This window comes from Eptesicus fuscus, chromosome 16, assembly GCF_027574615.1.
Source record: "Eptesicus fuscus isolate TK198812 chromosome 16, DD_ASM_mEF_20220401, whole genome shotgun sequence".
NCBI classification, from domain to species: domain Eukaryota; kingdom Metazoa; phylum Chordata; class Mammalia; order Chiroptera; family Vespertilionidae; genus Eptesicus; species Eptesicus fuscus.
Window position 1 is genome coordinate 61270949 of NC_072488.1, and position 24375 is coordinate 61295323.

General features: G+C 42.3%; 1 protein-coding gene across 1 annotated transcript in view; it reads left to right on the top strand.

The window, feature by feature from the left end:
* The window catches only part of AFF3 (ALF transcription elongation factor 3), a 492503-nt gene that overhangs the window by 93908 nt on the left and 374220 nt on the right, over positions 1 to 24375 (top strand). The window contains exons 4-5 of the mRNA XM_054728175.1: positions 1655 to 1775; positions 2737 to 3561. Of these exons, the coding sequence (XP_054584150.1) occupies positions 1655 to 1775; positions 2737 to 3561 (946 nt within the window). The remainder of the gene's footprint in view (positions 1 to 1654; positions 1776 to 2736; positions 3562 to 24375) is intronic.

The window sequence follows — 24375 nt, forward strand, 5'->3', positions numbered from 1 at the left end:
AATGCTAATGGGCTACATGCTCTGTTTTTCTTTCTTTTTTTTTTCAACATCCCTCACTCTTACATGTAAATGCAGGGCTCTAGGTGCTCTCACAGCCTTGCCCGGAGCATTTTTAGCATCACCATGGAGACAGCGAATTTAAAGTATATTCTGGCCACATGGGCAGAGCTAGGAGGATAAGCAATATATATTTTATGATTATTTTATTTGTGCCCTCTACAGCTACAGAACACATATATTCTCTTTTTTACTCAAGTTAACAATTTAACTAAACAATTGGTTATCCTTACTATTGTCATAAGCTTCTTTGGACCCACAGATCCTCTCATTGTTAATAGTTATTAACAGTATTTGCTGGCTATACATTGGACTGTGGCACCAAAAGCCATTGCGAAGCCCTTTTTATAGACTGTCTTCATGTTTAAACATGTACCCCACACCGTGAAACACCCCTGATTAACCCCTGCTCTGTAACGAAGACGGGGTGGCGGGAGGGGGAGAGCCCGAGTGTGTGTGTTTTGTCATCACGTCGTTGGTTAGGGGAGACCCACAGTCAGGAGGCAGTTGTCCTGCTCCATCTTGGGCATCTGCCCGCACTGGACCAAGAGGGAGCTCTAACAAAAGGATGGCAAGGTCACGTGAACAAAATGCTTCTGCTAGGAGACCACGCCGGTGCTCATTTTGAGAGACACATAGGTTCTTCACGACCCGTGGTGTTAGCTCTGTGCCTGCACTAGGCCGGGTTTCTTTCTCTAGCGAGCTGGAGAAAAACCGGCGTGTCGCCTCCTTTCACTACACGGTCCCTTCCTCATTATGAGTTACATTAGGCCCTTTATTTTCTCCCCAATAGGGGGAAGGAACACTGTTTCTTTCTCAGTCCTCCCAGTTATCTGGTGTCTGGTCACTTCATAATTGCATTTTAGGAGAAGCGATATTAATTTTCTTCAACAAAAGGCCGAGTTCCTTGATGACACGCCATAATTCAATTTCCGCTCTCTCCCTTCATTGCCCGTATCCCTTCCTCCTGGCACATTTTTCATAGTTAGGAGGAGTGATAGTGTCAAATATATCAAAAGGAAGAATTGATTCAGTCCTAGTTTGACGACTTGACTGATTAGCAGAGATCAGAAGAAGGCTCGTAACTGTGAAAGCCACTGCAGCATGGAGTTTAACAGCTCTTTAGGGAGCCAGTTAATGAAAGAATCACTACAGAAACACAGCCATGCAAGGAAAAAAAAAAGAAAAAAAGAAAGGAGAATACAGGAGCATGCCCACATAACACTCGGGGGCCATGTCATAGGAGGAAATGTGCTCGTGATTTCTATTTACACATTGCAATAATTACCGTCTGCCTTAAGATTACTCTCAGTCTCCTCCTGTCAAAGTTGCTTAGACAGTTCCTCTTTCACATGGCATGCAGAGAGGTCTAGCGCTGGCTGGGACTTGTCCTCAGGACTTTTCTCCTCCCGAAGACTGTAATTATCCGACACCCAAGCCCGCACTGCTTGGTTAGACTAGCTTTAACCGGATCCATGCCCTTGTCATCATCACCATTTGTCCGTGAACCAGACTTCTGCACTTGGGTGAATGTCATGTTGGACTTTAGCCTTTAATGTGTGTGTGTGGTTATTCTCTTCTCTTTCTCCTGATGCAGTGTCTATGAACCAGATAGAAATGTGTTACGGAGGAAAGAACGAGAAAGGAGAAATCAGGAGACTCAACAGGATGATGGCACATTTAATTCCAGTTATTCCCTCTTCAGTGAACCCTACAAGGTAGATGGTTTTCCATTGTTTCTCTCCACCCCTCGCTCACTGGCCCTCTAACCCCGGGATGACAGTCTTGACCAGAAGAGTGGCCTAATCAAATTCCAGTTAGTTTTCTGCCTGTTCAGCCGAGGGAAGGCAACCTCGCCACTAAGAATGGGGGTCTCCCCCCTCAAATCTTGGTGTCAGTATTGAGATCTGCTTGCTATAATTTTTATCAATAACATATATGTCATCTCTGCATTGATTTTCAAAGTCAATGCCATTTGTTATGTTCTCTAAGGTGTTAGAAACAAACACTGTTAAGAGGTTGGGTTACATATCTGTCACACATGAATCATGCTGGTACCAGGGTTACCTGATAGGGCTAATAAGAAAGGAACTGTTGGATTGGCTTCCCTTCATACCAAAGGCCAGAAATGTAACCACTCTTCCGAAATGGAATGTCATCCCAGTAGCTCAGGCTGCACGGAGCTTGTGTGGTTTAGGCTCGTAGCTTCTTGCATATTTAGCCTATGTTCATTTAAGCTTCATTCTAACTTCTTTCGCCTGCCATTCTGGGTTATGACAAGAATAATTACATAGTTAGAAATTGGAAAGAGAACAGTGGGAACCAAATCTGAATTTTTAAGAAAAGCTTCCAGTGGGACTATGAAAAGGAAAAAGTCCCCTCCTGGAGGGCCTCCGTCCGGGCCATTGTGTGGAGGGGCAGTCGTGCCGTTGGGACGTCCTCAGGGCCGCACAGGCCCCAGGACGGGCGCCGTTTTGTGCAGCCACGGCCCTGGCCAGCTCTCTGGTCTGGTGTGCAGCGAGTGCTGACGGACTTCTTCAGAGATGGTGGTTTAGATGTCACCTCCAGCTCCCGTTCTGCATGTGGCAGCCCAGGCTCTGGGGTGGGTAACGGCACCTCGCCGTTGTTTGCCGTGTTCCCATGGTCTCTCACAACAGGGTGTGCTTTCTCTTTCTCCAGACTAACAAGGGGGATGAGCTCTCCAACCGGATCCAGAACACGTTAGGCAATTACGATGAAATGAAGGACTTTTTAACCGATAGATCTAATCAGAGTCATCTCGTTGGCGTTCCCAAACCTGGGGTTCCGCAGGCTGCTGTGAACAAGATCGAGGAACATTTTGTTGCAGATTCAAGAGCCCAGCCCCAGGCCTCCTCTGTCTGCAGCGCTGCATCTTCCACACCGGCGGCTGTCCCCGTGCAGCAGAGCAAGAGGGGCACCGTGGGCTGGCCGAAGGCTGGGCACCCGCCTCCCGACGGCCCACAGAGAGCAAGTAAGCGCGGACACAGGTTGATTGATCTGACCAGATCTGCTCCTCCAAAGAACCCGAATCAGAAGCCTAACCACTGTGTGTCCAGCCCCTCACCCTCTCCCCCCTCTCCTTCTTCTTCCAACTCAGCACAACAGAGCTCTCTCAGGACCTTGCTTGGAGATGGCGCTGGCAGGCAGCAGCCCCGGGCCAAACAGGTGTGCAATGTAGAGGTGGGTCTTCAGACCCAGGAAAGACCACCCGCTATGGCAGCCAAGCACAGTGGCAATGGACACTGTGTTCAGAACTTTCCTCCATCCCTGGCTTCCAAGCCCAGCCTGGTCCAGCAGAAACCCACCGCATACGTGCGGCCGATGGATGGCCAAGATCAGGCTCCCGATGAGTCTCCGAAGCTTAAGTCGTCCACGGAAACCAGCGTGCACTGCACGTCATACAGGGGCGTCCCGGCCGCCAAGCCAGAGTCCACCAGAGCCAAGGCCAAGCTTTCCAAGTTCAGCATCCCCAAGCAGTCGGAGGTGAGTCTTTTCTCATGACTACTACAGGCATCTGGGTGGTTCTGCGTGTTCACCTGACCGCTGAGAATTCAATGCCCAGGTTTCTTTATTTCAGTGTGTGACTGCCTTCACGTGGTAGGATTTGTAGCAGTCAGTAAGGGAGGATGTACCCATAAGTAATGTTTCCTTACAATTTCAAACTGATTACAGGCAGACTTTTTAAGTTCCAACAAATGTAGTTGTATGTGTGTCTCTGTTAGTTCAGGAAGGAATATCTCCTTGAATGCAGTTCAGGGAATAGTTTGTAAACAAGCCAGTATTATGGAGATATTAAATACTAAAAATGAAAGTACTTCACAAACCATAATTTTTGGTATGTAAAGAGGTTAATTTTTATTAGTAAAATAGTTCAGATATTTAATATTTTGGTCAGTTTTGGAATGTTCCAGGACAAACTTTACAAGGTAAACTTCTGAATGATTTTGAAAGTAATTGTTAAATGATTCAATGCTGATTATGGTAAATATTCAGATGTCCCATCTTTATTATAATATTTAAGATCCAGGTTCATTGGTGTTAATTAATAAAGTAAGGACTCTTTGTGTCCTGTAAAAATTATCTTAGGCTATAGGAAGAGAGCGAAATATTTTAGTTCAGATTCTCCTGGTTTGCATTGTGACTTTATTCAAATGGGAAGATTAGATGTATAGAACACTAGAATTTAAAACAAGCAGATCACATAGTCACAGAGTAGCAAAGAGGCATGACTAGTAACTTGAACAGAAATCTGTGTGGGAAATGTTTTGTTTTAGAGAAGCATATCTCCTACTATATTTCTAATTGATGACAGTTGTCAAGAGCACAGGAATAAGAAATATGACTGCACATGTTTTATTTTACTGTGATTAAGGTGCAGTAACTGAAATAAATGTGCGTTCTGGAATGTACTTAGAAACTTCAAGATTTCCTTTTCTTTTTAACACATTCTTTTTAAAGATAGAGTAACACTGTGGCCAGACTAGTCTTCGTGTCTTAATTTGATCTCATAACCAAATGAAGCAGATGATTTAACATATCTTCTTGAATGCCCTACAATGCTGAGCTTAACCATTTCTGAGCTGTCGTCTCAGAAAGCACCATGCACCAATTGGGAGGCCAATATATTACCTAATTAGACAAGACTTTCTTCTTTTACTTAGAGATGTTTACACAGGTTCTAATGAGGAAATTATACCAGGGACCAGTAACATCTTTTGATAATTCATTTATGATGGACCCCAGAAAATGTTCATTAGAAATTAATAGAAGCAAAAATGTAACTTCTACAAGCATTTATGTTTTAAAAGTTTGTAGGAAACACGTACAGATCCCACCTTACAAAATTGAATAATGAAATTGAATTCATTAAGCTTTTTGATTTTTGTTATTACTATCAAATGACCCTGTAATGGCAACAAAAAGCATGGTTTATCCTTGAACAGAGGTGACTGCACCCATCAGGAATCCCTTTATAATTTCAATCCCAATTGATTATTTGTTAAAATTATTTTTATGTACCAAAGAAACTTCAGATTTATTCTGTAATAATTTATTTATTTTGGAACCCATTGAGTTGACAAAGCTCTGGTTATAAGCCAGTGTTTGATCGCCAGTCCAGCCTTATGCAAGTAATTACATAGTTTGCATTAGGTTTTTGGGTATGTCATTAATAACGTGGACACTTTCAGGATGCCCTTGCAGGAGCCAGATTGAGAATGACACACTGGACTGGTGTTCAGTAATCTGAGCAAGGGGGAAAGGCCTGGGATAGAGTCAGCCCGACAGAAATTAGAGCTTTTATGCAGGAAGTGTTTCACTTCCCCCACATGTAATGTCATACGCAGCCGGCTTGCTTCTTCCAACGTTCTATGCTGAACACTTCAAAGAGGGCAATCATGCATTGATAGACAGGAGGTAAGAAAAAGTGTTGTTGATAGGACAAAGTTGTAATTGGTGGATTTTTTCGGGGGAGGGGGGAAAAAGCAGTCTTTATTTTAGTAGAAAGCATTGCATGTTATGGAAAATATGGTAATTTGAATCTTGTAATAAATGCTGCTGTGTTTAATCAGCCCACTATCATATTAACAAAATGGCTCTTTCCGGTTAGTAGCAGGGTGGTAGTTGTAAGTTACATTTCCCAACCTTCAAACTCAAAGGTTTTTTTTTTTGTTTCTTTTTACATTACTCCAAGAAATTAAGAAATACCTTTTGGCAGGTATAACATTCATTATTTTTAGGGAATTCCACAAAATCCACAATCTTAACATAGAAAATGAAGAATTTTATCAAACCAATCAGATTTTACTTTTGAGGGAATACTTGCGTTTATTTTTTGTAGAGAATAAAATAATTTTAAGAATAAAATATCTTCTATAAATAGTTGACTGCAGAGAATGTGTTTTTTAGGGAAAATGACAGAAGAAATTATCCGAATGGAACTTGTATCTTGACTCTACTTTTTCAGGATGTTAGCTGTTGAACAAGGCTTAGGGCAGTGTGAAAAATTTGGGGGCTAAAAGGAAGGGTTAGGTAAAAATGACAAAGACAGGGAAGGTGCAGATATAGCTGTATGGCGTTGTGTAGGCACATTCCTCATGAGAAGAATCAGATCAAGGACAAGGTATAATGTGATGTGAAAAATATTTTTAGAAATCTAAGATGTGGTCACTGCCTCCAAGAAATTTACAGGAATTGAATAAATTTGATGCTAGGACTTAGCTTCTACTTTGTAATTTCTGTCACTTAAAGTCCAAACTAAATTTAAAATCGTCTGTCTTGCCCTAGGAAAATTCTCTCACCTTTGTAGTCCTTGTAGTAGAAAAATATTCTGCTTTTTTTTTTTTTTAACAATAGAGAATTGGTGACTCTACTTTGCCTGATTTTACACTTGTAAATTCTTCATTTGTCCCTCACAACACCTGTACTCTGTCTGCTGCCGTGGTGAGCTATTTCTTATAATTCTTTAGTCCTCAATAATAGGTAATTAGTGTAGAAAAATTTAGTGCCAATTGATGTGGAAGTTAAAGACCTCAAGGGAATTTCTTAACTGATACACCTGCCTCCTAGCTGGTTTTCCCCAGCTCAGTTTTGTGTTTAATGAAAAACATGTTTTTGTTGTTATAGCTGCGTCTTTTCCTCTTGATGCCATCCCTCATTAAGTGAGCCTTCCCGGGAGTATCACTTGGAAGGGTGACTGCGGTTAGGTGAGAGTCAGAGAACCTCATGAATGACTGAGACATGCATTCTACAATGTTCTAGAGTAGGGCACCCTAAATCTAACTTCCAATCGAAGTGAATGACTTTTTGTTTCACACACAAACACAAAATTAATGTTTTGCCCTTAACATGTAATTCAAGATTCAGATGATGGGGGACTATTTATCTGGAGGGCCAGACACAGGTTTTGTGGGACCTAAAGTTGACATTGTCTTGGTGGTAGGGGGGTTCTCTTTAGGAAAAACAGAATAAAAAATATCTTTCTCCTGAAATTTTTACAAGAACATATATTAGCACATTCCTAGGGCCCTCCCGGGCCTTGGAGAAACCTCTGCTCAGGAGGCCCTGAAGCTGATGTGTCACCAGCTTTTCAGTGTATCTGTCTTTGGCTCATGGAAATGATAACTTTAGATGTGAAAAGAGTGCTTCATATTAGCTTCAAACTTCGTAGAACTTAAAAAATAATGTCTAATGCCAGGTGATGTAGAAAATGAGACAACACTGTGAAAAAGTCTAGTCTGCAGTGCTATTGAGATAGCAGATGGTCTCACAGGCTCTGAAACTGTTCAAGATCCGTTTCAGCAGTGGTACTCCAAAGCACACAGGTCAGGCTCCTTAGCTGTTAATTTAATGGTAGACGTGAACCGGAACTGCTCTTGCAGAGGCTCCGAGGGCTGAAAATGGAAGCACTTGAAAAGGCAGGGAGGGAAGGAAACCAGGAGAGAAACAGCTAGACGTGAAAGTCAGTGAATCGACTCTGTTTTAGGAGTTTTCGTCGTGGTTGAGAATTCACCCATAAGAACAGAGTAACCGTTTTTGGTTGATCAGAATTTTATTTGTTAAGTAATTAAATAGCTGAAGAGGTATTGGTTAATCATCGCGTTTTCACAATGAGCATTTTAAAATCACCGTTTATACCACGAATAGGAGCAGAAAGATAAAGTACCATGATTCTACAAAATGGCTTCCTAGAAAAGCAATTAACTGATTTTTTTTTTAAGTTCACGGAAGATAAATGGTGTGGGCTTCCTATTTCCTGTCACTCTTGGCTACCTTTGTATGAAAATGGATTTCTTCCACATTAAAGTCGGCAGCAGCCTATGGGGGAAAGGCATCTGCAGAGCAATGTGTCATTACATATTCACGCCAGTCTAAAGTTCTTCATTGCATTTGAGCTGCCTAGTGTTTCCACATCCGCCATGCTGCTCCAGCGCTCACTGATGAAATGCGGGTGAGGGCCAGCCTCGAGACTCGGTTTCCCTGTCAGTTATAGACTCGTCCTCCCCACCCCCCTGGTCGCCGTTCCCCTTCACCCACTGACACAGAAGCCACGTCCTGCGGGACAGTGTGGCTTAGCAACAGCACCGATGGTTACGCTCTGCACGCCTCCTGTCCCATAATGCACGTCCTCCCTTCTCTAACCGTGGACGTGGACAACTTGTACTGTGTAGACTGAGAAGAGTGACTCAAAACTTTGATCTCAGGTGTAGAATGAAAGCATCTGTTTTCTGCATTGTGGAAGGGTCATTCTGAAGGTCATCGTGAAGGCTGGGAAGTGGAAATGTTGCCATATTTTTTGGTACTTTTATGTCTAGCCAGTGGGGCCCTAAAAGATAAAGCACTTAATCACTTAAAAATTTGAAGAATGCATATTAAAATGTGTCCTGTTCCATCCCCTATCTGGGGCTTCTTCAGGGTAGCATCCTAGCTGTAAGGTAGGAGATGATTCCCGGTGCTGGAGGCGTTGAGGAGGGAACCGGCCCCCAGGGGAGGCTGTGAGCAAGCCCCACTCCATTTTTCCTGATTATTTTCTCAGTTCTCTTAAAGCTTTCTCTCGGAAAGCATCTGGACAGATTACAGCTGTTTTCCCTTAAACTGCAATCTTGTGTGTGGACTCCAACCCTGGGGCTAATCAAGAGCCTGAGATCTCTGTGTTTGGAGCCACTTGCAAAGATGACCTTTGATTCAGCATCGCTCCCACCCTGGAAACGTGTCACTGGACAGCCCAGCGAGAAAAGCCTGTGTGTGTGTGTGTGTGTGTGTGTGTGTGTGTGTGTGTGTGTGTAGTTTATCCTTCCTTGGTTGGAAATGGTGTGCGAGCACAGTGGGAGGACGCTGCTGTGCACACCGGCCAGGACTGGGCTCACATCCTGGCTCTACCTACCACACGGGTGGGAGCAAGTTGTTTAACTGCCAGGCCTAAGTTTTCTCACGTGTGAAGGGGAGACATTGATCATATGTGCTTGGCAGGGTTATTGGAGGGAGGAGTAGATGAGGCAAAGTATGTAACTTGCTTATAAGCACACGATAATATAGTAAGCATTTGGGAAATATCGGCTATGTTATGCTTACTAGTAATAACAGCAGCAGCAAACAAAATATGGAGATGGGGTATTATTGAAAGTGGTTTTGTGTGCACGTGAGAGACAGAGATGGGGTGGGAAGGGAAAGAAAAATGAAATTCTGCAAGTTCTATTGTGTTTGTTAGATATAATGAAGTCTTTGAAGACACAGATGATCCTGGATTACCCTAGCAAAGCCTGAGTATCCTGCGTCTCCCTCATTTAATGCTTGGCCCCCTGCGATTTTATGATGAGGCTGAGATGGAATTGTCTCTCTGTGTAGCTGGCTTTTCTGAGCTGTCTTCTCTATGGAACATGTCACACTTGAGCTGTCTCTCCAGTTAAATGAAATACAGAATCAACAAGATTTGGGCTGAGGAAAAATGCTAAACATCTCAGATAGGAGGTATTTGGAATGACTCGCTGACATAGAGCTCTTCGGAGCCACAGAGTATCGATAGCACGTTTAGCTGGGCTGAGCCGGGCCTTGCTAGGCGATGAACATGGACTCTCCCTGCTGCTCAGGATCCGTCTCTCTGGGTAAATGGCCGGCTTTCCAGCAGAACGAGTGCGTTTGCTGCAGCTAGATTGTCTGAGTCTGACTCTCACTCCAGTGGCTCCCCAGGTGACCGGTGTCTCCTTGGCTTTATGTGTGACGAGGAGTCACGGGTGCACCGTGATCAGTTTGCTGTGCTGCTGTAAGGAAGCACCACACATTGGTTGGCTTAGAACCACAGGAATGAATTGTCTGACAGTTCTAGAGGCTAGAAGTCTGAAAGCAAGGTGCCGGCAGGCTTGGTTTCCCCTGCGGGCTGTGAGGGAGAGTCGGTTCCAGGTCTCCGTCCTTGGCCCGGAGAGGCTGTCTTCTTGCCTTTATGCTGTCCTCCCTCTGTTGTGTGTCTGTCCACATTTCCCCTTTTGGTAAGGTGTTCGGTTAGATTGCATTAGGACCCACCCTAATGACCTCATTTTAACTCGATTACCTTTGTAAACACTCTATTTCCACAACACAATTCAATGCAGTAGTACCCATGGGTAGCATTTTTATGACTACTTCATAACTTAATGCGTTATACTGCTAGGACAGTGACTGGCACATAGTAAGCACTCAGTGAAATCCACAGTAATAATAGCATGATAATTAGTATAATTATGTTAGCTCTGTTTGCTTTACACTTGCCTTCTATTGGGCTCAACTCTAGATGCTTTGAGTGCTCGGAATCCAGAAATTGAGGTGTGGAGGATGAATTTCGCTAAAATCTGAGTGCCTTAAAGGCAAGGATTTTCCTTTTGTTTTTACTGCTTAGTTCACTGAAGCATCCCTAACTGTGCCTGGCACAGAGTTGCTGCTCAGTACATATTCGTTGAATTACTCCATTAATTTAAGGATGTGAGTGAAGGAAGACACTCCCGTCCAGTCACTGACCCCGCTCCGTGGGGCCTCAGTAATTCCTGCCAAACCTCTATGGGAAGAGAGGAGCCATCCTTCTCACCTGTAACTTACAGCTGCTGCTACAGAGAGAAACGGGAACCACACTTACCGATGTGTGACCCAGCGCCTGGGGAATAAGCTGTGCCCTCTGCTGACCTCAGAAACGGCTACCGCAGGCACGGCTCTGCCGGCGATGCTGGGTGCTCTGCCTCGTTTTCCTGGTTCTCTGTTCTGTGTCCATGAGCAGCCGCCCTGGCTCGGGGGCAGCGTGTCCAGTGCTGCGTGTCTGTGCTGCCGCAGACGCTGTGTCCTCTGGCCACATGGCATGCGCTGTAGCAAAAGGAGATGGTGAGAACGGGAATGGGAGGGCTGGGCCCAGACCCTCTAACTCTGTGCCCCATGAATTACATTGCGATGGGCTTAAAGGAGCCTGGGGTACATGGCGTTCTTAGAGGCGCCCTCGATTCCAGCGGGTCCTGACTCCCAGACGTCCCCGGGGCCTTTTTCTCTGCACGTTGTTATGTGCTTCATGGATCCCGTTTCTGTCACAGTGTCTGTTTCACTCACTCGTGGAATGCATTGTTTCATAATTGATGCAAACAGAGCCCACATCTTCATCCAGAGCTCTCTTTACCTGTTGTCCTTCAGAAATATCGCTGGTTACAGAGCCTTGGGGTCCACAACGCCCTTGGCCTCACTTAATACACAGTAAATGGTTGGCCCTTATCTCTGACACAGAAAGGTGAACAGTGGGAAATAGATAGATGGATGCATTCGGCTATTTTTGCAAGCCCTGAAAACAAACAAAGGCCAGCCACTCCCCCCCCCCCCCCCCGCCCCGTTCTAAAATGCCTTGGAAGGCCTCATGGGGAGCTTCAGTGATGGGATGCTTGGCTCTCTGGCATCTGCACAGGTCTCTTCCTGTCTGTGTTCACCCACAGCTAGGAGGGAACTAGACCCTCCGGGAGCACCTTTCCCTCTCGGGGTGGCTCTCACCCTTCCTCATGTCGACCTGCAAGTCAACGTTTCCATAACTTATACTTCTCAGCTTTACTTGTACCCACGGGGTTTCAAAGTGTTGGCTGTGTCAGTTTCTTCCCCGCTGTGTCCCTCTGACAGTCCCTCAGACACCCCAGTTGCAGTGAGCTTGAGCTTTCAGAGTAGCCTTCCTTGCTTCATCACAGTCTATGTAAGTCACTCCTTTACCATTTGATTTTTATCCTTTTTGTAATCTGTGATAAGTATTCTGGAACAAGTAAAAAGCAGGGCAGACTAAAGGGGGCTGGGGATGCCCCTGGGGTTCCAGGTGGGGAGGCAGTTGCAATATTGAAAAGGGAGGTTAGCATAATTCTCATTAGACAGTAAGATTTGAGCAAGAATAAAGTGAGGCTAAGACATGAGGGAGTTAGCTGGGACATCTGGCAAAAGGAAGTGTCAGGTGGAGTGGAGTGGGTTGCTAGAGCAGAGACCTAAGCTCTCCCTGGCACAGCAGCAAGGCGTGTACTGGCATGGAGGGTACAAGGAGGGCCACGGAGAGGCACCCACACCCTGAATGAACTTACATGTAAATTTTGTGCAGATATGACATTTTCCAAGGAAAAATAGTTAGACATCTAATTTATAATTCCAAAATGAACAAAAGGTTTTCTTGTACAATCTTTTGTGAATTTTGTTCATGTTCTTTACCCATTTATCTGTTGAAGTGTTTATATGTTTTCTTACTGAGTTATGAGATCTTAATTAAATATTAAGCAAATTGACCTTTCTTAACTATATTATAAGCAATTTTCCCAGTTTGTTGACTAACCTTTGTTTATAATAGAGAAATTAAATTTTGTATCTCTTTTGATCACTTCCTTTGTAATTATGGTTTAGAAATATCATATATATGTGTGTTTCCTATATAATAAAAGGCTAATATGCAAATCGACCGAACAGCGAAATGACTGGTCGCTATGACACGCACTGACCACCAGGGGGCAGACGCTCAGTGCAGGAGCTGCCCCCTGGTGGTCAGTGTGCTCCCACAGGCGGAGTGCTGCTCAGCCAGAAGCCCTGAGCCAGACTCACGGCTGGCAAGCATAGTGGCAGTGGTGGGAGCCTTTCCTGCCTCTGCAGCAGCGCTAAGGATGTCCGACTGGCTTAGACCCGCTCCCTGCCTAAGCCGTCTGTCGGACATCCCCCAAGGGCTCCCTGGCTTCGAGAGGGTGCAGGCGGGGCTGAGGGACCCCCCCCCCCCCCCGAGTGCTCAAATTTCATGCACCAGGCCTCTAATATATATATATTAAGTCATACATATATATGTTAATCTAACATATGAAACCATAAAGAATTAGATGAAAAGTTTTCTATCTGGAATTTATTTTGATATGTTGTCTTTACTTATTTGCTTATTTTTTCAAATAATTGAACTTCAGCATAAATGATTAATTAGTCCATCTTTTCTTTCTAAATTTAGTAAGAAAGAAGATAAATACTTCCTTATGGAATTGTGGTGTAGCTATAGGTAGGGATCCTATAATACAGTTTCTTGAGAAACTAGAAATCTTAAATTGAAATGCTCCATCTTTTCTTCAAGGCCAAGTTCTGCACCTCTACAGTTGGCTCCAGCCATTGAAGAGCTTCCCTTCTTCTGTTTCTTACCTTATACTGTGGTATCATTTACTTTTCTTTGTGTGTTCTGATCTCACAAATGTATTGTAAGCACTTTGAGGACAGAGTCCCCTTTCCATTCACGTTTACACCATCTTCCAGAATAGGGTCCTATTAGATCAGTACTGAATTATTTTCCCCCTGAGGTCTACAGATTGAATTTCTGCACCTGAAAAATAGAAAGACAAACCTACTTTAACTTGTTTGAAGGATGTTAGGTAAATCAGTGACAAAAATAAACAATAAACACTAGAATGAAGTACAGACATAGCATATAATCTGACCTGGGCTGCTCTCTATCTACTTCCAGACTTCCAGCTACTTCCTAGGCATGCCATTTTCTTTCTTACTTTTCTCCCTTTGCTTATGCTCAGAGTTGCTTCCTTTCCTAGTTTGCCTGCCAGATTCTTCCTCCAAGGCTAGTTCCTCTTATAATGAAAATAATGATCCTTGGAAGGTAGAAAGTCACCACTAGAGTTGCTCATTGTTAATATATTGGCATACTTACTTTCCATCTTTACCCTTCATATTTTTCTATTTACTCATTGTTTTCCTGTTAACAAGTTACATGCTCACTTAAATAATTTAAATAATGAAGAAAAATAAAATTTAAAAATCAATTCACATCCCACCATCTAGGAAAAAAAATCACAAATATAAGATGAACTTCATTTACAAATAACATTCTTCTCTCTTTTATCTCTTTCTCTTACGTTTCTTTGGTTTCATCAGATTTGGAGCCTCACATGAGCTTTGATATACACTGAGTGGCCAGATTATTATGATCTCTGAACACATAATAATCTGGCCACTCAGTGTATATCTATCTAATAAAAGAGGAATATGCAAATTGACCACCACTCCAACACAAAAGATGGCTGCCCCTATGTGGTCAAAGATGGCCACCTCATGTGGACACAAGATGGCCACAACAAGATGGCCATCAGGGGAGGGCAGTTGTGGGCGATCAGGCCTGCAGGGGAGGGCAGTTGGGGGGGGGACCAGGCCTGCAGGCGAGGCAGGTAGGGGCGACCAGGCCAGCAGGGGAGGGCAGTTAGGGGCAATCAGGCCGGCAGGGGAGGGCAGTTGGGGGGGACCAGGCCGGCAGGGGAGGGCAGTTAGGGGTGACCAGGCCAGCAGGGGAGGGCAGTTAGGGGTGACCAGGCCAGCAGGGGAGGGCAGTTAGGGGCAATCAGGCCAGCAGGGGAGCAGTTAGGCATCAGTCAGGATGGCAGGGGAGTGGTTAGGGAGTGATCAGGCTGGCAAGCAGAAGCAGTTATGGGCAATCAGGCAGGCAGGCAAGCGAGCAGTTGGGAGCCAAGCAGTCCTGGATTGTGAGAGGGATGTCCAACTGCCTGTCAGACAGGTAGTCAGATATCCCTCGAGGGGTCCCAGATTGGAGAGGGTGCAGACTGGGCTGAGGGACACCCCCACCCCCCCGCATGAATTTCGTGCACTGGGCCTCTAGTATATACATATTAGAGGCCCGGTGCATGAATTCATGCATGGGTGGGGTCCAGCCAGCCTGGCCAGGGGAAGAGGACATGGGTGGTTGGCCTGCCTGCCTGCTGGTTGAACTCCTGGTCGAGGGGACAATTTGCATATTAGCCCTTTATTATGTAGGATATACACTGAGTGGCCAGATTATTATGTGTTCAGAGATCATAATAATCTGGCCACTCAGTGTATATTCTTCCAAAATGCCCATCATGTTACTTTTTATAGATGGTTTGCTCTTTCTGCTTGAATATCTAAAGAATGATTTCTTTAAATTTTGCAGTTTAACTAAAATACATCTCAGTGTTGAGCATTTCCTAAAACATGGAGTGCTCTGCAATCTTTCAGGCTCAGTTCATTCTTCTAGTTCAGAGGAATTTTTACATTATATTTGCACACGATGTTTGCACACACTGTTTTCGATTTGCCTCTAAAAGGATTTACCCTTATGTTGGATCATCTTTTTCTTTTGTATTGTTTAGTTCCTTTTTAATTGCTTTGATCTATATTTTTTTCAACTGCACTCACTGCAATTTTCCTAAGCCTTTTCTATATGTCAGTAATTCTGTTTTTGGTGTCAGAATAGTTTCTTATTATCTGTAAATTTTTTTTCATTATTTCAATCCCATGATCATACAGTTTTGTTTAAAATTTTGTGCCCCCAATGATTACTTAAGTCATTCTCTTCTAAGAATTTACATTTTAATTCTCATTTCTATTTAATTAATTATGAGATTAATTTATCGTCATAATTGAGGGTTTTGTTTTTCATGAAGAAGTTAAAAATCAGACTTGACTCATACTACTAAATTTTTTCTTTTATGGGCATTTTCCAGTACAAAACACCCAGAAAAAGAAGCATCACTGTTAGCTATCAATTAGAGCTTGGTGCTGCCTCATATGATGGATTCCAAAAAATGGCTTAAAAACAAGGCCAACGTTTATTTTTCTTTCATTAAAATCTGAGGTGGTGGACTGCTTTTTTCGTTGACATCCTATCATGGATCTGGCTCCTTCCACACACACCTCCCGCCCCCGCCGCCCCCCATTGGCTCTGCCACTTATAGAAGTGTTATGCATATCCACATGATCCAGGATGGTCCATGTTCCTTTCTAGCCCGCAGGAGAAGGGAAGGGGTAGAAGGGCATATCTTGCCCTTTAAAAGTTCAGTCTGGAAGGAAAACAAACCACATCCTCTCATATCCTAATGGCCAGAAGAAGTCACCTAACTATCTTAGCTTCAAAGAAGGCTAAGATATATGTATCCATCTGTATGTTGGGTCACTATATGTCCAGATAAAATTTTTTATTATTATGGAAGAAGACATGAGTAGATATTGATGAAAACCCAGCAGCTATAGCACCTGTTACTTTATATCAATGGGTATATAACTTAAGGGTTTATGTCATGATTTTTGTGAGCCCTTCATAGGAAGGAATTATCTTCCCCATCCTTATTCTCTCAGTACCTAAGTTCAACATATAGTAAGTGTTAATACTTTTTTTGTTGAATTGTGGTTTTGAATTAAAATGACACAATGTGTGTAATTTTCTGAATTTCTGGAAGAATGGGGTATATAAATTCATAAAGTGTTTTAGGACATTCTCGACATTTTTGACAAAAGGGAAAAGGCTCCCATATTATATTACTCTAGTTTGAGAATTGTTCCTGAAATCAATGATAGCTACAAAGGATATGAATTTAGTGGAAGTAAGTATAGTAACTATAGTCATTATTATAGACTCTTCTTACTCAGTATGAAAATGTCTTAGGATAATAAGCGGATTCCTATCTAAATTCATGAGTTCTCTTATGACATTTGGGTGAAGCCCTAAATGGATTAATCATTTTCTGATAAAATTTCTTAAGCTGTGATTTCTCTGGTGACCACATTTAATTAGATATTTAAAAACTGCTTATCATTATACCAACAGGTTTTATGACTGCATTTTCCCCCCTGAGCTGTATTTCACAGATTAAATTGCTAGCAAAAGTAAATAAATAAATAATTTAGTAAACCATAATATCCTTAGATTAGAAATTAAAAGCAGGCCCACTTTTTAAATGAAAAATAAATATTTGAGCTTAAATTTAAAGGACAGAGGTAGGTAAGATAGTATAAATATACATACATTCCAGTGAAAATAAATTCATTTTGTTATTCCAAGTACTGTTCCCTTCCTCTCCCCCCCGCCCAACAACACCCCACCAAGAAATTGGCTATACTTCTTTTTAGTGGAAAAAATTCCATTGAATCTGCAAAGGCTGAAACATTTTGTGCTAAGCTTCTGAAGGTTTTAATTAAGACTTGGGTTTTCTTTCTTTCTTTTTTTTTTTAATTCTATACATTGCCATAAGATTCTCCACCTCCCATGTAATAACATCTGACTTAGCCCGTTCACCCCAAAGTGTTGGAATGCAGAGGAGAGACTTGCTGGCCTTGTAAATGTTGAACTGTAGAGATTAATTTAATCTGTTCTTTTAACAAGTGGAAACCACAGAGATTGATCTGGAAACCCCAAATGACCTTTTGTGCAGACCAGAGCAAGAGAATTTCTGAGTTGCCTAAAGTACTAAAATCCAATATGGAAGGAAGATCAACAATTGTCAGATTGCCTACAGGCATAAAGTTTGTAAAGGGTTTAATTTTTCTCAGTTCTGTTCTATTTCCCTAGAGCACAGGACATTTTTAGAAGAGGTTCTTTTACCCTCCAGAAGTTTCCTTAGTTCCATTGAATTGGAAGTGAAATGATTTTTACCTTCCTGTCTTAATACCTTCTCCAAACATTTTATTGTGGAAAAATATATAGCATAAAATTGACCGTCTTAACCATTTTTAAGTGCACAGTTCAGTAGTGTTAACGTAAATTCACGTTGTTGTGCAAAAGTATTTCATAATTCTTGAGGGTTTTATTCCCTCCTAACTGAAGAGATTTGTAAGTCCTGTTACATCATATAATACCGGTTTTTAAGTATTTTACACTAAAGTGTGTAAGAACGTCATACTGGCCTATTGAAGAAGCCTTCTGTGCAGGTAAGTGGCAGCTACCGGAATCTTTGTTGAGCTCGGTAATAACCGTGCTGCTCTGCCTCCCTTGCCCCGTGTCTCCGGCGTGAGCGAGAACAGGGCTTCCCTCAGGTTTGACACTGGGCCCTCCCTGTTGACCGGCTCGGATGGGTGACAAGACCGTTGTTGATGTGGGATATAGCTTTTCCTGACCGCCCTTCCAAGGCGTCAGGCTAACTGCGTGATGTTCTAGTGAAACTCATTTCAGCTACATCAAGGGGGGAAAAGGCGAATATTGTTAACACTCTTAGAGCAATGAAAATTAAAAACAGAACATGTTAAAGCAGTGAAATGCTTTTTAATATTTGTTAATGATCTTATTCAAGTGAATTATATTATTTGCATTTTCAAATGCCTTAGAAACAAGTAAAATGAAAGAGAGCATATTTTGAACTGATTTTCAACCTTCTAAATTCATACAATAAAAAGTAATATAATATTGATTAAAATTCACAAATGGACTTCTCAGGCATCCCTTCAAACCTAAGTCCCTGATTCTTTCTTTCCTTTTTAGTCTTTACATCGTTATTGGGCTCGTGGCAAGCAAGACTAACTAGTGATAAGACTGGTCAATTCTCTTAATTGCTATAGTCCTCAGGTGTATAGTCTTCAGGAAGGTTTTACAATAAAACCTTCACATTACAATGAAGTTACAATGAAAACACCTTAAGATTATAATATACAAGTGTTGCATGTCCATACAGCTGAGTAATTAATTTTATGTCTTATACATTGAGATATTGGTATTCTGGATTCTGTGCTCTTTGGCCCTACACATTTTCCTGGGCATATTTTATCCAACTCAATGACTTCATATATTATTCTCTCTGATTACAATATGTACCTCTAGTCCTGACCTTCTCCGAACCTGTAAAGCCATACTCTATCTGTTTTCTTGATGTGCCCATGTGGATGTTTTAGCAGATACCCCACACTGAAAGCGAGCAGACTGACCTTACAGATTCTCTGCAGAGCAGGCCTCTCCTCTGAAACTCTGTGTGTTGGTTAGAGGAGGGCCTTGCACTGGGGCTCCAAGCTAGAACCTTGGAGTCGCTCTCATTCACTGTGCTCCCAACATTCCACCTCTACTCTACCATTAATCCCTGTTAATCTTGTCTAAGGAAGCCGCTTAGTGGGATCCCTCTTCCCCATGTTTCGTCACCTCTTGGCTTCTTGCCATCAATTTCTTCCCAGTTTAGTTCAACATCCACATCGCTGCCAGACATGCACAGCTAAAAACCTATATTTTTTAAAGGAAGAACTGAATCTTGTCATTTTACATTCTTGCTCCAGCAGCAGCCTTGTCCCTGGCTTTGCTAGAGCAACTTTCAGTATTCCCCATGTGTAATCTGCAGGCCAGCAACTTTGAGGGATGTCAGTAGCTCTGTAAAATGGTGTTCAAGTTAAACTGATTTTTACCAGATGTATGTTATGAAGCCCCGAAAGGAGACTGCAGGATGTAACGTTTTCCAAACTTACTTGATCACAAAACATTTTTTTGCAAAGCAACTCATGGAATCAGTATTCTGAGAAACATATGCTAGAAAATACAAACCTGGAAGCTGACAAATCCAGATCCTTGGACCCAGCATGCAGAACACTTCACACTCTTACATACACTGGCCTTTCTGGCTTTAACCTCGTGACACTGAGCCAGGTACTCTCCACCTCAGCCTCTGGAACTAGATTGCTGTCCCCCAACATGCTATGGACTTTCATGGCTCCATGCCTTACAGTCAGTTCCTCCAAACCAGAAATCTTCTGCAGTTGTCACTAGACCCTCTGTGAGTGGAATCATCTCTGTGAAACCTCTGCTCCGCATGGAATGAGCCGCTTTCTTTGTTCCTTCACACTTCTTGTCTCCCTATCTGTTACCTGTCTGTCCAACTATCCAATCATCCATCCATCCATCCATCCATCCATCCATCCATCCATCCATCCATCCATCACTCAGATATGTTTCCATTAGCGCACAGCTGTCTCCCTGACTAGTCTGGGCTCCACGTCAGGCCCGCACCTTGTCTTGTTCATCTTCATGTCCTTGGCACTGAGTACAGTGCTGAACATGCAGGTGCTTCACAAGTTAATGCAAAATTAAATGTTAAAAGCTTTAAAAATCACATAACAATTCTTTTCGCAAAGGATTCAATAGTGTATTATAAGCGAGCATTATCTCAGGCTAGAGAATGAGGAAGTGATATACTTTATATCTTACACCCTGTCAGAATTCTGGCTGGACATTAAGTTCTTAAATACCAGACAATATATTTTTAAAAGATATGGATAGTACAAGAGTAAGCTCGTGGATGAAACCTTCGTTTGGAGTGGCAGATGGTCAGTAGAAAAGTGTCCATACTCTGAGTGAATAGGAATTTGAAATCATAAAGTCTCCTTAAATTCTGGCCACAAAAGAGTTCTTTAAAAAAGTAAATGTCGCCATAACCGGTTTGGCTCAGTGGATAGAGCGTCGGCCTGTGGACTGAAAGGTCCCAGGTTCGATTCCGGTCAGGGGCATGTACCTTGGTTGCGGGCACATCCCCGGTAGGGGGTGTGCAGGAGGCAGCTGGTCGATGTTTCTCTCTCATCGATGTTTCTAGCTTTCTATTCCTCTCCCTTCCTCTCTGTAAAAAATCAATAAAATATACTTAAAAAAATAAAAAAATAAATGTCCATTGTCTGGTATAAGCAAAAGTCCCAGTAACTTTGAGAATAAATCAAAACTGAATGACCCCTGCGCTTGCCGGGGTCCCCAGCTGGATCTCAGAAGGACGTTAACGGAAGCGTCTGTGGATGGATCTAAAGTAACATTAACTTCACACACCAGCTCTGATGTGCCTGCCTGTGAGGGGAAGCAGTGCATGTGAAAGCAAAACCAAGTGTTAAGCTATTACAGTTCACTTCAGCAGAAAGCAGTCTGTAGAGTGTTTCGTTGTGGTAGGTACGAGTTCTCCAGGGCTTTCACTTATAAATGTGGACACCACATAGATTACTGCAACGACTAAGGATAAAGTTTTCCATATCCCTTTATTTAGGTTTAGCGGTTCAACGTTAATGACTGTGTAGGATCAAGCTATCAGAAGAGAATTCAGCCTTTGCAACCACGTCGCAATAGATGAACAGCCATGAGAGAGGTCAGAGAAGCCCTCCTTTGGGTAAAGAGAGTCTCTTTATGCCTCTGACCCCGGTTCATGCATTGATGGTCACCATTTGAGAAGTGCAGCTGTGAAGCCACTTAGGGTGAAGCGTGCGTGATTATGTTTGTAATGCTCAGCCTTTTTGTTTCCCAAAGAACTAACCGGGAGGAAAGCGTGTGGAAAACACCACCCTTGTCATCATTAGTAAGTTTACTTCTGCAGGTACTCTGAAGGCTAATGCTTATTTACAGCGTAATTTCAGCTTCTGAGATTGTGACTCTAAATGAAAGCTCCCCCACTAGCTAGCCTGCCAGTCCAGCATTGCCGAGTGCCCGTGGGATATTTTGGTGGTCGTAGCGTTTTCAATCTAATTTTAGTATTCATACTCGTAGGCACTAGTAGGTCAACTTGAGTAGGCACTGTCTTGCATTTCTTTACCTTTACATAACCTATTTACATCTGTGGATTTTCACGAGGATTATTTTTCCTTAGGTAAAACAGTGTAGTAATACGATTTTAAAAATGCACTTGAAATCACATTTTACTGAAAATTACATGTTTAGAACTGCTTCTTGGCTTTATAGTTGTGATAATGAACTACGCAATGAAAATTTATTTAACATTCACACCTTTTGGGAGGAGAGTCAATTTAATGTATTAGACAAGAGACTATCCTAGGACATTGTGCTATTAATTTAAACTTAAACATTAGGCCAACTTAGTCACTCAAAAAAGTGCTTATGTTGGACATTGAAAATCAAAAAGTTCTGTGCATGTCTTGTTTATTTTTTATCTTATTTTACATTTTAAACTTTTTATGGAAGTTTTATATCGAGAAAAGTAATCCTTGAAGAGATTTTACAAAGTGAACACATCTCTGTAATCATCACCCAGATTAAGAAGTGGGGTACCACACTAGACCCCAAGAAACCCTATTCTGTCCCCTCCCAACAACACCCCACCCACCCACCCACCCAGTAGTGACCACCAGCCTGACTTCTAAAAGCAAAATTACTTTTGCCCGCTTTTGTACTTTTTATTATTGGCTTCTCGTTCAACATTGCATTCATGGGATTCATCAATGTTGAGTGAATTGTCAATTGCACTTTCTCAATGCAATGGACTGGCATTCCATTAATTTGTCCTTACTATTCGTTTTTATTATAATTTTACCATTTCATTAATTTTATTTCTCTGATTTAACTGCACACCAATTTGCCTTTTAAAAGGTCAAATGGTATTCTTTTTACTGCATGTGCATGCAATCTTTTAAAACATAGATGAATGAGGCAGCAATAAATTTAGCAAATTTTATGAGTAAAAGAAACTGGTAGCACATTTTCATGATTTGAAAAGAGGTCATGTCCATGGCAGTCCATTGCAATTCTGAATACGTAAAAAGAAAGCGAATCTGGTAAAAGGCCAAAATAAATTTAGTTGCAAGATGATGACAGAAATACAGTTGTACTTAAGGTTTGGACGTTGCCTTACACTTTATCATTGATTGGATGACATTTTTAAGAGAATCTTTTAGAGCAAAAAAGGTAAATTGGTTTGGTTACCCAGTACAAAATTTCCACCATGTGAATGCCTCACATCTGTGTATTTGTTTTGCTGCAGACATAACCAGCAAGAGTTTAGCGATGAAATCTGTTCTTAATTATGAGAGCAGCTGTTGGAGGGGTAGCCATTTTTCTCCCCCTCCTGATGTGAGGTTGCCTGGTTTACGTATTTTTGCCAGCATTTTTCAGGGTTACGAGTGCAAAAAAAGGGCCCCTTTGTGCGAGGTTGCAATTCGTTTTCTGTCTGAGAGCCAGTGCAAATGGACTAAATCTGCACAGCAGGGTGGTTTTATCTGTCCTCCTTGCGCACTGCAAGCTGCCCTGCCCCTCTGCTCAGCACCAGAGACCTATAAAACCATCCAACAAATGAGGGGGCTGTTAAGTGTTCTGGCAAGACTCTCAGACAGCAAGCGGCTCATGTGAATTAACTAGGTCTTTCTGACGGGTGGCAGAGCTGGACGGTACGGAGCTGGAACAGAGGATATTAACATACTATTTTGTTTTCAGTGTTGTAGATTTACTAAAACACCTCTTCCATTTCTGTTCAGTTATTTTTACATCCATGCGCTGTAGCATATCATTACTATGTAGGTTACCAACACAAAATAAAAACACACTTAGATGCTCAGCCCATGCCTTCACAGAGGGTTCTGTTTTAATTTCTCTGGATATTTCGTTGCATACTCAAATGAGGACTTCGGGTGGAACTGATCTGGAAGCTGAGTGAAGAGGATCTTTCATAATTCAAATTTTTGACTCGAGACCAAATTTAAAAACTTCATAGATTTCTTTCAAATCAGAAATCAATGAATTGTTCACTTGGAGATGATTGATACCCATATATCAATTGATACCCATATGTCAATCTTAGATGCTTTGTGCATTAGTTTGAGTTCTCTGTCATTTCAACTCTAACCACAATCAACCGAACGCTTGAAGCTTGACATTTTTATTATTTATTTATTTTTAAAAGAATGGTTTATTGATTTTTAGAGAGAGAGGAAGGGAGAAGAGAAAAACATCAATTTGAGAGCATAACATTGATTGGCTGCCTCCTGCACGCCCCTGCTGGGGATGGAGCCTGCAACCCAGGCATGTGCCTTGACTGGGAATTGAACCAGCAACCTTCAGGGGCACTGGAGGACACCCAACCAACTGAGCCACACCATCCAGGGTGAAGCTTGACATTTTAAATTTTAAAGGCATCTTAAAAATAAAAGGTAAAACTCAAAGTGCATAAAGCACTTTTCCTTCACCAACTGGGAGGAAAACACTTTTCCAGTCTTTTGTTTTATGTTATGTAAAAGGGGAAGGCCTTTTTCTTTCTCGTGTTTGAAAAGCAGGGTTTTATAAGCGCTGTGAAGTGGATTTCTTCCCAAATTAGTGAAATTAAAACTAATTGTCCTGCTCTGCTGGCACTTTCTGGAGCCACGTGGTACTATTGCAAAACCTTTGCAGGGCTCCCGACTCCAGCCTTCGGAAGACGCCTGCCTGGCAGCACTTCCCTTTCTGATTTTAATTAAACGCAGGCCAACCACAACAGTTATATGAGTAATTCAGCCCTTTAAAGCCTCTTTTACACAAAAAATTTGGGGGAAAGTGAGTTTTCCTCACTGGAATTGTCCAGATAATTTTATGTTTGTGCTTTCTGGCCCTTCCGAAGTCAGCGGGTTTGCTCTTCAGTCTCCCCCCTCACAGGGTAAGCCACCCAGGCCCTTGTCGAGTTGGCCTGGTTAGCAGAGATTTTGTCAAGTATTTGATACTGTTTCAGGATATATGTATTGAAAATATTAACAGTAGTGATAAAGAAGACATTTACAAATAATTCACAAGTATTCGTTTTGGATGAGGGGAAAAAGAGAGGCGATGATTATCCTTCATATGAGTTATTG